The sequence below is a fragment of the Prenolepis imparis genome, unplaced genomic scaffold (assembly GCF_030444845.1).
Source record: "Prenolepis imparis isolate NDT839.2.m4 unplaced genomic scaffold, iyPreImpa1.0 SCAF_1, whole genome shotgun sequence".
Taxonomy (NCBI): domain Eukaryota; kingdom Metazoa; phylum Arthropoda; class Insecta; order Hymenoptera; family Formicidae; genus Prenolepis; species Prenolepis imparis.
Genome location: NW_028141159.1, coordinates 18893259 through 18910101, shown reverse-complemented (window position 1 = coordinate 18910101; position 16843 = coordinate 18893259). Strand labels below are relative to the sequence as shown.

At 37.4% G+C, this 16843-nt stretch overlaps 1 protein-coding gene and 1 long non-coding RNA gene across 9 annotated transcripts in view; one reads left to right on the top strand and one right to left on the bottom strand.

The window, feature by feature from the left end:
- Nucleotides 1-8979, top strand: part of LOC145934948 (uncharacterized) — a 103388-nt gene extending 94409 nt beyond the window's left edge. The window contains exon 3 of the long non-coding RNA XR_014425135.1: nucleotides 8525-8979. This is a non-coding gene — a long non-coding RNA (uncharacterized LOC145934948). The remainder of the gene's footprint in view (nucleotides 1-8524) is intronic.
- Nucleotides 1-16843, bottom strand: part of LOC145934914 (E3 ubiquitin-protein ligase Rnf220) — a 144219-nt gene that overhangs the window by 90213 nt on the left and 37163 nt on the right. For 7 of the 8 annotated variants that reach the window (XM_083035829.1, XM_083035860.1, XM_083035821.1 and 4 more), the window contains one exon: nucleotides 14615-14752. The exons of the other annotated variant lie outside the window; for it this stretch is intronic. In XM_083035829.1, coding sequence (XP_082891955.1) covers nucleotides 14615-14752 — 138 coding nt within the window. The remainder of the gene's footprint in view (nucleotides 1-14614; nucleotides 14753-16843) is intronic. 8 annotated transcript variants of the gene reach the window in all.

Below are 16843 nucleotides of genomic sequence, written 5' to 3'. Positions count from 1 at the left end.
GCCGGCCGATCGCATTGTAATCCAGATATTACATGCACGTCATATTTTCATTTTTATATTTGGCTGCAGAGTGAGAAGCCACGCGCTCTCTCGCATCGCGAGCTCGCCGGGCGAAAATGTAAAATTCGGTCGCGGAACACGTGCTGCTTTTTTCCGCCTCGTGACGCGCGCGATATGACGTACCTAGCTCTACTGAGAGGATTATTTCTCCATGAAAAACTGATAGGCGCCGTATTAATCGTATACGCTCTGTACGTACGGCTATTACGTAATGACTCGCTCTCTCGCGAGCTCTAAAAAGATACGCGGGTGTGTACTGGTTGCCGCTGAAATTACGAGAATGCCGACTCTTCGATCCCGTAAAATATACATTTTTTTTCCATTAAAAATAGTAGACGAAGAATCAGACGTTATGGAAAAACGCATCAAACAACAAATTAAAATCGTACCAATATCCGATTTTTTTTTTCGTTCCGTATATATTATTACTAGAAATATCTAAATCAGACTATCAATACTTTTATTCGACGTACGACATTATAATTAACACTCCAATTATTGATTTTATTATTATACATTTTTTCTGCGAAATATTATATTGTTTATTCCGTTTTTACATTTAAATATAACATATTGAACTTTCATGTTCGGTAGTTTAAACTTAAAGTTTAGTGTTTGATATCGAAAAACTTATAATTTTTTAACGTGAGATTATATTTGCAATATTCAGAGAAAACATCATGCGCGATGCTTTATTAATGAATAGATCACATTATGCATAATATATAATAGTATTGTGTAACATTTTTAAAATAATATAAAAATATATCAATAAAATATATCAGTAAAATATTTCATTTTTTATACATGTTACTCTACTACAGTATTGCTATCGACACATACGCACTATTAAACTTCAGTGAAACTCCTAATTCTAAAAATCCCTGCTATTGTGCATATATCTAATATATTATATCATAAATTAATAAAACGTTAATAATTTATATGAAAAAAACTGGTAACTCGGGTGAAAATCATAAAATTGAAAAAGTAATCGAATATTCGCGAGAAGAAATTTTGAACGCAACAAACATTTATTATGAATGAACGTTTGTTCGCAATGAAATTTATTTCCATCATCACTATAGAGGAATCTCGCTAATGATTCCCGTTTTACATTATCACCGTTAATATTTTATTTTAATAGGCGCGGAATGGAAAAATGGATGGCTCAAACATTAAACTCGTACGATATTCAACAACACTATTGGTTATTACATCGAACGTAATTACGACATTATATTATTAATTATCACGTTAAAAGTACCGTCTGCACAATCATTGTTGTTTCTACTTCTCGCAACGTCGAATGTTTATCGCGTTATACCGAATGAATTCGTTTCTGTCGACGACGTTTCGAAACGCGTTGAAGAAAATACACGAATGCAGAAAAAAATGTTTGAAATTATTTCATTTTAACATATTTTTATCACGTTATTATATTAATCAATTCACAATTTTAATTTACGCTTTAATTATATTATAGCGTAAATTTTAGTTTTATTATATTAAAAAATTATACATTTTCAAGATGCAAATTAAAAATGTAATGACATAAGTGACGTTAAAAATCTTCTGCAACGATCGCAAGACCATTGTTGATATTATCTTAAAAATGTATCATCCGGTATTGCATAGCATTCTGTGTTTGGCAAGCGTTAATCCAAGGGAGTCAGTTGCGTCCTGCCTGAATGCTTCAATACTAAAATCGACATTCGAGGTAAACTGCCAGGGAACGGCGCGTTATCATCAGGTGTTACCTGGCCGGCCATTAGCGACAAATTGACAGGCAAACACGGAATTGATTTTAGCACCGCAAAACTCGGTTTCCGCGGTGTCTCGCCACTCACACTTAACCGTTATTCGTCGTTCGTTCGATTTCCGCGAGCTTTCGGGGAGAGAGAACCACGACGTAATAAATCGATGTAAACGTCAACAGAGCTGAAGAGGAGACAAGTCTGGCGATTGAAAATCACCGAGACAATTCAGCTACACAAATTAGAACTCGAGAGGGGAGAGAAAAAATAATTTTCTACACACTCCCCTGGGAAGAATTCTCTTAAACAAATATAAAGAAAATAAAAATCTCTAATTAAATTGTAATATAATTAAAGATTAATACAAAATAATAATATAAAAATCTTAATAAATTGTAATATAAAATTATATAATTGTGTTTGTATTAGATTTCAATATGAAAAATTTTCTCTTGCAAAAACTGACCCTTTTGTCATTTCAACTTTTAATAGCCTGAATAAGTCGCGACAAGATGCGCTCTTAACACGACCTTCGTCGTAACTCTCCGCCTGTCTTTTATTCCCTTCTGCCAAGAAGGAAGATCACAAAAATCGCGAAATTTACGCAGGTTGCGTTCCTTCGGAAGCAGACGTGGCACAATGGCCGGATGATTTACGCGGATATAAATACACCGATTGCGCGATGCCTTTCTATTTTCTTTTCTTTTTTTCTTTCCGAGCCCGGCCGAGCGCCCGCGGATATCCCAGGCCGACGGTCACAAAGAAGCAGGGTGGTCCCCGCGGGAAGACGCAATATCACCCCGTTATGACAGCCTCGTATTTTAGTAAGGTGCCGGTTCGGGGGTGAAGAGTAGCGCGCGTCCCATTGGTTACCCCGACGTATCGCGTAACGTGGCCTCTCTCTCTCTCTTTCACTCTTTCACTCTTTCCGCCGGCACGGTATACACATCAATCACCGGCATTTTAATATCGGGTGGCGCACAATACCGCCGCCGCAACGGTATTCCACCAAGCTCTGTCGAGAGAGTTGGACCACCAGCAGCCGCCCGTGCCCGCCGTCCCCCGGTTTTTATGGTGGAATTCTTCTAATTCGTCAGTACCCACCCCTGATGAGCGAGCGAGCGAGCGTCCGTCGCCGTCGATGCACACGACGTTTAATGCGTCGCCGCAATTACGGAAATCGCCCTGGCGAAATGTGCATCGATTAGCCCTTACCAGGCAGATATCGCGAATGCCCTTTGTGTCCGCGATGACGATAGAGAAGAGGGTGGTGGTGCTTCTCCGATTGCGCCGGGGTGTTGTTAAATTTATGGCACTGTCCGTTGACAGTGAGATCTACGTAATTTTCGAAACGAGGAGAACCATCGACGGAGTTCAATGTTCTTGCCTTTAGCCAAGAAGCGTCAATGAAGATATAAACATGGAGCAAAGTTTGTTTTAATTAAAAAAAAATAAATAAATAAAATAATATTTGAAATATTCTGATCCCGAGTGTATAATAAATAAATAAATGTGTTGGAGCTCAAAAATCACGACACAAAATACTGGCAATCGCGAGATCCAATTCCAAAAACATATCTTTCCGGTTACAACGATATAAGGAATAAACCCGGCATTCCGATTAGCAGTCGTGTTACTAGTATTATCAGGCTGGAATGCCGGCGTAATAAATGGTCGAATCATCCTCCCACCCTAACAATATGGCGCAAACAATCCTCGACCGCGATTCACCCTTATATTGTTGCCCGAACAAAGAGTCTCGCCACGGCCGACTTGCGCTATGCGCTTTATATCAACCAGTTACCCCCGGGCACCACCCCCTCGCACGACTATACACACCCCTGAGTCGCTGTGTATATACATGCGACCTCTCGAAAATGTATCTCCAACATTTTTATGATAAATATTTTTTACGATAAATTTTTTTGTGCGCTTCTATTTAAAAAATATTAAATATCGTCTAAAAAATACATATATTCTTAACGCAATATAATATTAATATTGTATTTATATATAATACTGTAATTTATTCTTAATATAATTGTTTCTCTTCACATATGGATAAAAAAACAATTTTTATTTTTTATTTTCCCTCCCGTTTATGTATTAGTATTTGATTCATAATTTCGAATCTTTTAAAGTGACTTTCCACGCATTATTTGTTATATACACTGTCGTTCAACCCTTCAGATTCCTCGACGATGAGAGGGTTAATCCTACTATCGCGATCCTGCTTGTACGGGGGGATTGCAGCAAGCATGAAGTACCGTCGTAGCTGTCGGCCAGGCGGCCGCTTTATATCGCTTTAGCGTCAGATTAATAAGCCGCACGTATGACCGGACGACGCCGACGCGACGCACACGCTCACGCGCACGCACGATGCGTACATCACGCGGGCACGCACGTACGCACACCTCATGGGGAACAGTGCGACGCGGAAAGCCCTTACTATTTATTTTATTTAGCTTATTCGTTTTCGCCAGCGGCGTTACATCACCGTCCGCGGAAATTCAATCTACGCGCGCGCGTGTGTAAGCGTGCAGGGTCGGATTCGTGCTCGATATCGCCCCACGAATTTGTGTATCGATGCTCCGTCAGAATGTCAAATCTTACCGCGAGACAAAATCGGAGTAAAGTACCATTATGCGACCAATCAATGTAATTAATTGATAAATAAATAAAAGAAATAAACGTATGATAACAGTATATATATATATATACAGAAATGCACTGATAAAAATAAATTAAAAAAGTAAATAATATATATCATTCTACCTAGTCTTATCAAGTTGTATATTGTAAATACCACGTCAATATTACTGCTTTTTTAGAAAATTCATTATTTATTCTTTCTTTAACCGCATAAAATTATTCAATATCAAAATTTTGATTAATTTGAAGTCTTACTTCATGAAATATATAATATGTGTTAATCAATATTATAATAGTTATTAAATAAAACGATCGTTGTCAAATACACGCGTATGTTCGATTCTCAATTTCATCGAGAATGGAAAGAGATGCTATTTAAAAATAACTAGGGATTATGTATTAAGACATCCCGGACAAATCAAGCTTAAAATAATCTCATCCATCTGCGAACGGCGTCCTTCCTCGAACACCACATCCACCCCTGAATGTCGTGCAATGTGTACGCACAAGCTGAAAACGGACGGCGTGTGCAAACGGACGAACGAGCGGCCGGCCCTCTCCATAGGGGTGTGCGTGCCACCCCCGGTGAGTCCGCGGCCCCACGTTCACCCCCGGCATGACATATGATCTTCCATATTGCCGCGGGACACACACACAGGCGGCGCGTGTACGAGCGAATCGTGCCTCGTTTGTGTGTGCAAGCGCAAAAATGCGCCCCCTCGCACCCCCGCGAATTCGCGCGCGACAAGGCAGGCAGGTAAAGCGCGGGCGCGGGAAGGAGGTGCTTGTAGAGAGGGTACGAGGGCGGGTAAACGTTTGTCACATCGCGCGGTTTGCACGGCTACATAATATCTCAGGGTTACCGGCGGGTTGCTACTTCTCGTGTCGTCGTAGTCGACTACAAATAGCGCGCGGTGGTTTAATAAAGAAAAAAAAAAAAAGAATAAAGGGGACAGTACAGGGACAGAGGAGAGAGGAGAGAAGTTATGAAGCGGTGGGAAAAACGGTGACACGAGGTATGCATCGCGCTACACCGAGGGTGCGGATAAATCTCGGAGAGTTTTACTTCTGTGTATGGTTACGCGGGATATTATTTAACCTCTTTTGAGTCGGAACAAGAGATATAGTGACATTGCGAAAGTGGCTGGTTGCATTGTTCATGATAAATATACTCTAGTTTGAAATATATTGATATTTAACTTATTGACTCTATAATGTCACATTCCCAATAATTTGTATAATTCTAGATTTAAAAAAAGTATACTTATATGACTGTAATAACATTATTAATTAGATTGCCATCAATTCGTTTCTTATATTAAAAAAACATTAAATAAGAAAATATAATTTTTTTGCAAAGGAGTTCTTACGCATTACTAGTTTTATTAATATTAAAATAAGACTATAGTAATTTAATAAAAAAAAATTTTTTTTAATCGTTATTAACTTTAAAATTAATTGGCGCTAATTTTATCAGCTGTTTTATTTTTCGAATAAATTGCAACAAGCAATGATAAACCATGAAGAAACATGGGAGCGCTTGCAAGCGGAAAAGTAGAAATTCAGTCGGCTGAGATTGGTATATCGTAAATACGGTAAAACAAACGATGCGTGATTTTTTTCGTCAGTCGGGAGATTATCGATAACGAAGCAGCGGAAAATGTTGACAGCGCGATAGCGTTAAACGGACCCATCTGCCCGTCCTAGGAGAGTGCCACTGTAAACCGATTGCCAAAAAAGGGTGGCTGCCGAAAAACGTAGCCAGGAAACTAAATCCGGATGAATCCTCATAGCCGCTTACCGCTGTTGTATCGCGTTATCGTTATCGAAAATCTGGAGGAAGCTGACAACGATGCTGTAGCTTAGAAAACTCATCACTAAATGGAAGGCAACATTTTAAATTCGTTCTAAGATTTTGTTTCGTGGAAATATCTATATATTTTTAAAAATAATTTTAGAATAATAATTATAGTTTATGATATCTCATCAATTTATCTAAAATTTATATAACATAATTTAATTTTATCTTCTATTATTGCATGAAGAAATATAAAAATATGATATAGAATCAGGATGCATAAAAAGTTTGAGAATGTAAGATGCAGCTCCAAGATCGATTGATCTAATCTAGATGGATCGATCGCCAAATTGCATTCCTTTCGAGATGCTTTTCGTCGCTGGCGAACCAGCCGACCAAGCCGGGTCGGAAAAGCATGTCGGAAAAAACTAAATCAGTGAAAATCCCCGGTTGCGGCGTACAACATACGCGCGCGCGGATTTAAATACGCGTTCGCGGCCGTGTTTCTGCGTTATCACGTCGAAAATCTCTAAACAGCTCTCATCGCCCCAACGCGGCGCGGCCGCCCCTATCCGTCAGCGCTATCTTGTCGCCTTGCGCAGAGGTTGTTTCGCCTTTATCCCCTTGCCATCCCAGGTTGTCCGCGGGCGCGGGCGTCCCTCCCGAAGATTTTAAAGAAAATCGGCGAAAATTTAAAGCGTCCGTACTGGGATAGCCCCTGTGACGAGGGGTTAACCCGGGGAGGGGGCGAGAAACGGTTGTCACGTGGGGAGTGAGCGCCGGAGGGACGCTCTTCCGTTATCGGCTGGTGCTTATCGTGTGTGAGGGGCTTACACGCGGATCGCGCGCTTGACAACCACCACCCAATGTGGTTTGCACACACGAATCCACCAGATATATACTCTCTCTCGCCCGAACTAACCCTCGACGCTCTCTCGTCCCACCTCGGAGGTTAGCCGGCCGACCCGCGTTACGAATCGACCGACAAATAGGTAGTAACATGTCGCGATTATACCACGTTTACACCGGCGTTCATCAGCGCTGAAAGATGACGTACGTTTTACGCAAACGAGTGTGCGGTATGGACGGTCGGTTTAACTGTGTATAAAGTGTGTTGTATATGCGTCGATACTCGCACATTTCCCGGTAGAGATTGTTCGTTAATATGTGGACTCCTTTTTTTTTATAGAAAAGATTTAATTAGACAAATTATAAAAAAGAAATTTAGTATGACATTAATAAAAAAAATGATTGAAAATTGTAATGTGTTTAATTGTATAAAGTGATCTAAATAAAAAAAGATTAATTTCTCCTATTTTTCATTATCGATTATATTTTATTTTAAATTTTATTTTATTATAAATTATACGTCATTTAACATATCAAACATATTCGTGCTAAATCGCGCATCAAGCAAGTTAGTAAAAATATTAACACGAAAGTATGTAAATTGAATTCAGCTTTAGTCAGGTTGGAAAAAACGCATTTTCTCTCATTGAGTTTTTATCTCTTTATATATTTGTCTTTTCAAGGGTTGAAAGCGACGTAACGCTATGTACAAGTATCGGTCCGCAGGCCCCTAGCGTGTCGCAGAATATTTAATTAGTTTTTCCAACAGCACTCGCCTGTGCCCATAAATGTTAATTGCAGATGAAGTGGCAATAAGAAGCTTGCCCTCTCTCGCCCTCTTTCGTCCGAGCCCTTCTTCGTCGAGCCCTTAATTCTTACGACGTTTAACGAGCAGCCGCGAACGTTATCCCAACTGCGAAAGCCGCGATAGACACATTCTTCCCTCGTTACGACTCCGCTGACATCTTGCCACGCTTTTACCCCGCTTGTTAAATGTAAATCATCGCGATGATATTATTCGGTGAGCGCTTTGACGAGGTAACGGCAACGCATACAACGATGAAAAAAGCCTTTTTAGGAGCCTTTCCTTTTTTTGTAAAAGGTTCGAACGGCATGCTATACACGGGATATTTATGACATGATGTTCGCGATAATAGTTGTGTCCAAATATCTAACATAATCTAAAATTTATTTCTGGTTTTCCAACAATGATACTTTAACTCACATATATCTCTATTATAAAAAAATAAACATATGTTTAAATTAGATTAATCAAAGCAAATTACGTAATAATTATCTCTCTCATCAAGAAAATATAAAAAAATAAAATATAAAAAATATGAATAATATTGTGGCTAAAGTCTATTTCTTTGAAAATGTAATCCATAATCAGTAGCTCTCTTGAAAGTTTTTTAGATCCGTCCCTCTGGTATTTCGGAGAGCGTCTGTCGCTGCTGATGGCTGGAGATCGTCCACCGAGAAAAACCGTTTGAAGCTGCGACGGCGAAGCAAGAACGAAGCGACGAAGCGAGAGGAGAAAAATCAGTGGCGATACAGCGGGTGACGCGTTAGGAAAAGGCGGCATTCGCACCAGGGAAAAAGGGGGAGGAAGGGAGGAAGTTGGTCGGTGGCCGGCCCGAAACGCGACGAGGGGTCGTGCCACCAAAGGCGGAAAGAACGGAATTTAATTAAGTAAAATTACTGTCGCGCGCGAAGAGGCGAAAAGCTTCTCTCCTGCTAAAACCCCGGCCGAAAAAATGGCGATGCAAGACGTCACACGGAGTGGTAAGAGGGGCCGCGCATAATGATCTCATCCCCCGATAAAAACGAGGAGTAATAGAAAGTAAACGAATTTTCTCTCGCTCTGGGCGCATTAAATGCATGCTTAAGATACCATCGCGGAAATATTTATATAATCGGGTAATTCCAGTTTTCGATCTTTCTCTCTTTCTCTGCTTGGTCTTAATTAATTGTCTTAGGCAAGAGCAGCAATACTCTCTACAGTGCTAATAGATGTAATCTCTCTCTCAATTAAGAAAACGCGGTATACTATCACAATATGTATATCTTAAAGAAATCATAAAATAATTAAATAATTAAGTAATTAAAATAATTTGATTAATTTTTTATATATCGACGATATTTATGACGATATTAAAAATTACGCAATTAAAACAAATTGTTTTCTAAATACACTTTCATGTAATCAAAATATTAAAAGTATTATATTAAATTATATTAAAACGCTCTATGTATAGAAATATTTTTATACAGTTTTTTACATATTTACGAAGAAAAAATGTAAAATCTCTAAAAAAAAATATCGCGCAGAAAAATAGACTTGACGATGACTCATCGTGACTTTCATGAAAGTATAACTAGAAATCACCCTGTAGATCTTGTTCAAAATGAATCTCTGTACGCGTACTTCTCCACGCAATCATGCGAAATGGCCATTTATGCCGCATTTATGAAAAATAATATCTTTGTCGCACGTGCTAGAAACGGTTAACAAGATGATAAAGATAGACGTTGTTCTAGATGCACATTTTCCGTTTCTTTTTTCGAGATTGCTTTTTATCGGATATAGCAAAATATATTGCTCCTCAATATCTGCATTAATTTTCCTTCGTTCCTTATTTATTCTTTGACCTTAAGACTTTAGACGTCAGGCGAGAAATATAATAACCCAACGACTAAATAAAACAAAGCAAAAGAAATCATAATTACATCTATTTCAATAAATTATATTTTCACCATAGACACTAGGTAGCAAAAATATTGTGTTAAGAATTTTTTTAATTCATAATTATTTTTTTTAGTTCTGCTAGAAAAAAATATGGATAAAAAATAAAAATACTGAACTCTTCTTAAAATGTGCAAACCCTACCTTGCAAAAAAATCGCCTTTGTTCAAAATGTACAAGCCTACAACGAATTCTACAGCGATCCCCCGCGCGCGAAAGCATATTTCAATATCCGGTCTACTTCGACCTCCTCGCCGAAATACACATTTCAATATCCATTTCCTGTATAGAGCGAGTTATTTTTTTCAACGCCGCCTTTTTGTAACTCGTTATCAGGTATATCGGTCCGGATGAAACGCGTATGCACCGAGCGCATCTCCGTTGCGGTCTGTATAACAACGTATTTTTTGGTACCGTATTGTGCCGGCACTGACCCACTTAGCGCCTCATTCCCCCTCCGTCCCTACTCATTCCTTTTCCTCTTTTGAACAAAATCCATTGCTCTACGCTTTTCCATTTTCCCATCCCCACACTTCGGCGGTTATTGCTTATTTGGAACTTTAAAGAGACCCGTATTGGACTGATTTATCGCGATGGTTTTATTTATGAAGTGCGACTATTTGTCTGGCGATGCACGACTTTTATCACTAGGCTGTCTCTTGTCTCCCGATTCGTTTATCGAGGCTGTATCAATCTGAATTAATTTGCATCAGTTAAGAACGCAAGCTACTTGCATATGTTCGTGTATGACAAAATAAAAAAAATGTAAAAAATACACAAATTAAAAAGTTCGAAACCATAGGGAAAAAATCGAATAAAATAAAAATACAGAAATATAATTTTACTCTCACTTTCGGCAGAGCTTTTGGCGCGTTCGAATTAAGGAAAGAGTCATGTCACTTCTCGTTCTCGTCACGATCCGTCACGCTGACTCATGGATCAGCTAATTAATCCGCAGTGAAAGGACAACGGGATAAAAAGAAGTGGAAGAACAACTTTCGCAATGTCCATGTGACTCTTGCTCATCGTCGCCTCCGTTCGATTAAACGAATCGAGATATCGCCTCGTGATGCGATTACGGGGGTCCGCCGTCGCATCCCCAGTACACGCGTATATCGATCGAAACGGTGTCACGCGTGTCCTTCCGGATGGCGAAGCGTTTTACCCCTGTCGCTGGGAATTAACGTCACCTCCGCTCTCGGATGTCGGGAGTAGTCGAAAAAACTTTTCGTTTATCCTCGATTTTCTGACTGAACAAGCGCCGAAGAGATTTTAACAACAGCGCGAAATGGATGCCATTTAAATCAAAATAATATTCTTACGTTAATGTGACTACAATAAAATAAGAAATTGAACTATATGTATATATACATGCAATTAAAACTATATTTAATCCTACGGTATTTTTGCTAAAAATTTCAAAAATAACATAATGTGAACTATTTAAAGATGAGAATAATAAACTAAAAATGCGTTGCGTATACAAGTATTGCATACATGACGAAGATTAATAATTTCGAGATCGTTTCTTATTCGGAGATGCACATTCGGGGATGAGTTGCGTCTCAGGGATGAAATCGAGCAGACGCGCAAAGAAGAGAGAAGTAGCTTGATATTTTAATAAAGAATATTGCGAGGCGTCGCTCACTTACTTAGTCACACCGAGCGATTACGATAAATTAACAGCAGCTTATTTCCTTCCAGAAGAATATCCAAGAGAAGATCCTTGGCTATACCCTCGTTTCCTTCATCCACGACCTTTCTTACGGCCTTTAATTACCGATTTAATTAGTTGAACGTTTCGGACGATACTCTATCACGGGATTATCAATTAACTGATTTTAATTTCAATTCGCGAATTTATCGTCGACATCATGCGACACTGTTTCAGCGATTAAAAGCTTTCTAATAAACGTCATTTCATAACCGCTAAAATCTTACTTTAACAAAATAATTAATACATATTTTTATAGCCAAAAAAGTTAAAATATATGTTAAAATGTCAATATTAGATGCGTGCAGCAAATTTTTAATTTGACGGTAATAAATAGTCATTATTAATAGAATTTAAAATTTCACGATTAATATGAAAATTAGAAAATATGATATCCATTTATGGCGATTATATCCACTTACGGAATACTCGCGGCTGAGTTTTAAGCGTACGAACAATATGCATAAGAGTATCCAAAAAGCATCACTTAAAATATGCTGAAATGATACATTATGCATTTCACGATAAAATATGAATTTATGCGCGCGTTGAGGTGGCCCGGTAATTCTGGCTAACGCTTATGTTTCTGTTTTCTTGACATAACACACCATTTCTCTGCCTATTTCTATATAATATGATTTGGCCTAAAGAAATATCTCGAGATGTGTGTTTCACAAATGGTATATGCATTATGTTTTATCAATATATTTTTTAATGACCTGCTGTTACAAAATTATTATTTATAAATAATTCAAATATAAATTACGTTTTTTGAAATGCAAACATATATATATATATATATATATATATATATATATATATGTAAATATAAATTTATTTTACTTTGTGTCATTTTTATTATATTACAAATTATGAAAATAAATTAAATAAAATTAAGAATTAAAATTAAATGTTTAAAATGAAAATAGAGCAATGTAACATTACAGAGTCAATAATTTATCATTATTAAGAAAAACTTCTGAATGTATGCGAGATATTTTAGAGACGTTAGCATATCTCCAAATTATGTGTCATGTCAGTTAAGCTTAAGCGAATGCGCTAAAGCAACAGCAAACACTCACTTTTCATGGCAATAAAACCGGGAATTACCGTTGCGCATGGGATAAAAAATCTCGGATATATATCATCCGATACTCGGAACATGTCACCACTTAACCTTCACCATTAACCACTGTTCTCCACTTTAGTGGTATCTCGATCGCGCCGCACTATAATCGAGTGCCAAATAAATGCGGCAATGATTAAAAGACGGTGTTGGAGTTGTATTTTTTTATATATATCGCGCTGATTAATTTCCTAGGTAATTTAATTTAATTTAATTTCCAAGTTTTTTATTTTCTATGTATATATTAAATTTATTTTATTGTTACACACACATGCATACTCTCTGATGCTAATATATTATTACTATAAATCTTTACTGTAAATGATATTTTTTATCATTATTTATGTTTAAAAAAAGAATATTCTTTTTCGTGCGTACGCACATGTGTGTATGTGTGATAGCTACAATTCAACCGAAAAACTTGGCGACGCGGCTGAGAATCACTGGCTTAAAGCGTCAGATACCGGTGCATTCACCTTATGAAAGTCATTAATCTTGAGGGACGCAGAGCCGGCCAATTAACAGAGCGGAATCAGGGAACGGCTAAGGTAGATACTGATTCCGATCGATTTCGGGCTTAAGTCGGAGGGTATACCGCCGCAGCGGCTGCGGCGGGTCAAGTTATCGATCCGTCTGTTCATTCTCGCGAATTCGGAGTGCCGGTCGGTCGCGGCGGTCCATCGATCCCGCAAATCCAGCTACCAGATCGACTTGCGCGTTTGCACGAACTAAGCCCACGAGCTATGCTCATCTTCCTGTCCACAAATCTCCTAAGACCCGCCGGGCCTTTCGCCAGCTGCCTGCCGGCGCACCTGATGCGCCGATGCACACGGCTGTATCGCGTTGCATCAAGGCATTGCAGCGATATCGAAAATGGTAACGGTGACGAAATGCGACAAAATCGAGATATACGAGTCGAATCGTGAAAAGTCAAATTTCTCTAAGCTTCGATCATGCGAATCTAAACTTGCTATACTACATTTCAAATTTAAAAATAAAATTTTGCAAACTATTATAAACTTGTATTACTTTCAAATCTTACAATTTTTTATATGCGTGAATAATTAAAGTGTGAAAGAAAAATTGAATAAAGAATTTATATTTCAAATTATACTCAAATTGTGTTTCAGATTTTCAGATTTTTTCTCAATGAATATCGTATTAAATTTACTCATTATATTTTTTGGACAATGAATATATAACCGTCCTTATACATATAATGACTACAAATAAAATAATGTTAATTTAATCAAAATAATTCAGTTGAAATAACCTCATAAATTTTAATGATTGTGATGAATCAAACTAAATTGCAATCAATATAATTAAATTAAAATTACTCTTACCGAAATTGCTTCGATCAAATTACCTGTTATTATTATTTTTTCATTACGCGATTCGCCGAAAATTACTGATGCAACTAGACGCTATTTAACGAAAATTAATTATGCATTTCGGATCTGATTATCGACGCGAGCAGGTCGTTCCTCACGTTAATTATGCTTTCATTCGTCCATCCTCTCTTGGAAATATTTGCCCATGGCATAAGTCGAAAATAAGTTTTCATTTCAAACGTGTTGAAATTCGTTCAAATTCATGTTCAAAGATCGTGTTAATTCTTTCTTTCTTAAGCAAAACGAGGCAATGGCGCAAGTAAGTAGTTTCTGACAGATCTTATATGTATTTTCGCATAGAAATGCGAAAATTGCATTCGCACGTATAAGTCAATATCATCGATCCTTTCAGTTCTTAAAAAGCTTAAAAACACAAATTTAAGTCACTATGATATATTTTTTGTCCGGGATTGATTACACACACACAAAAAAAAAGAAATTTATCGAACAAATGTCAGAAACTGAAAGGATCAAAGATAAAAGACGATCGCGGCAATGAAGATGGCTGCTGGGCCTACCTTGGTCGAATACAAGGCAGCGGGTGGTCTTGGCAGCGAGTCCCGGGGGCAGAGCGAACCTGTAGGCCGGGCCCGGCGACAGCCCTAGCCCCAGACCGAGCGCCTCCGCGCCGCATCGGCCCCCGAACACAGGCCCCACTAGAATCACCCATATAACAGTGGTCATCAGTCATCGTCATCATCAAGATAAAGAGATACAGAGAATTATTATCAATTAGCAAAGAGCTTATCATGCACAGAGGAAGGCACCCGACGACACTTTCAGGCTGGCAGACTCTACAATTGACAGTAAAACCGTACAGTAATCGAGATCTTTACCGAAGCCTGAAAATCCCGAAAAGTCCTTCGCCCCGATATAATCATTTTCAATTAATGGAGTTTTTTAGTAAAGCTTCCCAATATATTCAATTTATATTTATGTAAAATATAATTGAGTTATTAATATTTGTTATGCTTATATTCATAGCTTAATATTCACTATTAATGATAATTATATTATCGATAAACAATAATAAGTATAATAAAAATCGTGCACAAGTAAGATTAAATAAAGGAATACATTAAAATTTCAAAAATTATGTAATTAAAAAAGGAGATACAATTATTTCGCACTTGCGTTCATGATTTCAGCAAAAGATGCTGTCATATCATGCATGAAAATCTGCAAATGCGATTAGTCACCCTTTAAATTATAAGATATTAAAATACATCCCCCCTCCCATCAAATTATATATAATCCACTACTATCAAATTTATATTATCTAAAATCTAAATTATTAGATACTAACTAAACCCTCCATAAAATTATATAAACTGCCAATATACATATAATACTATAATTTATCAATAATATAATTTATCAATATATTTATATAATTGATTTTTTGTCAAATTAATTTTTTTATTTTCTACTTGATATTTAAAAAATTTTTCAATTATCATTAAGATTCATTGGTAGTTTATAAAGCTTCCCGCGCTCGCTCGATTCAATTATGCGTCCATATTCGTGCGACTCGAACATCCCTAAATACACGAGGCGAATTAGCGAGCAGGATCAAAAGATGGAGCACCAATATGCCCTCAAAGGCCCTGGTCGTTTTGCCTCCCATGAACGTAGGTAGCTTTATTATGATCCCATATAGATATTACCGCGTTGTCATTACAAGAGATAAGTTCCCGAAGGAGTTTATTGCTTTTTAGTATACACTCAGCACGTGCCGTACGACAACCTACTTTAACCCTAGTGTAATCGTCTATGCTTCTGTCCTTCCTCTCTCCGCCCATCGAAATTCATACTCGGACGAATTGACATATGTCAGATAATAAAATTTTCATTTCGTATATGTTCAAAGTTATTACATTAGCTATTACATTAGAAAATTTTGAGTTGGCCGCAGAAATTATAGAGACAAGCAATAGAAGAAAAAATTTAAAAAAGCTTGTAAAAATAAAAAATAAAACTCTTGTTAAACACTGTTCGATAAACGTAACTTTAATTATAATGCAATTAAAAATAATTAATAAAAAAATTGATTTAAAAGATTGACAAATCTATAATACTATCAATTATTAGTATATATTATATGTTGCAACATATATACAAAAATATAATTTTGTTGGTTTCGTATATTTCTCTTCTGTATTATGAGTAATACTAATAATAAACAAATATAAAACATTAAAAAAAAAAACAAATAAGTAGAGAATTTAAATAGTTCAGCATTATATCTTGATTTATAACACCTTTTTAGCACAAAAATTTTCTTTATCTTTCAAGAAAGCGAGAGAGGTCAAGATACGCCAAAAGTCGCTTCCAAATTCTATTCGAATCTTAGAAGATGGAGAAGAGGAAGCACGCACAATGCCGGGACCATAATCTAAATTCATGTCTGACGGGATCCCGGAGCGGATAAGTACATCGAGCATAATGGCAACGACTTAACATACTTTTTTAAATTGCGCCTTTGAGATGCAGAACGATGGCCCACCGTGCGGAGGCGAGCCCCTTCGCCGCTCTTTCTCGTTCACTTTTGGCCTTCTGGCTTTAGTAGCTTACACGCTGATTAAGACACCCGATACAATTAGGCGGCGAAAAGAACCTCAAAAGACGCGCGTGAGGGGAAGCCACCGACCTTTGCATGCCCACGGACGTGTGTAACGGGTGTACAAAATATTAAGATCTTATTAGACGATATAAAAAACCGAAATATAATTTCTCTTTTTCTTATA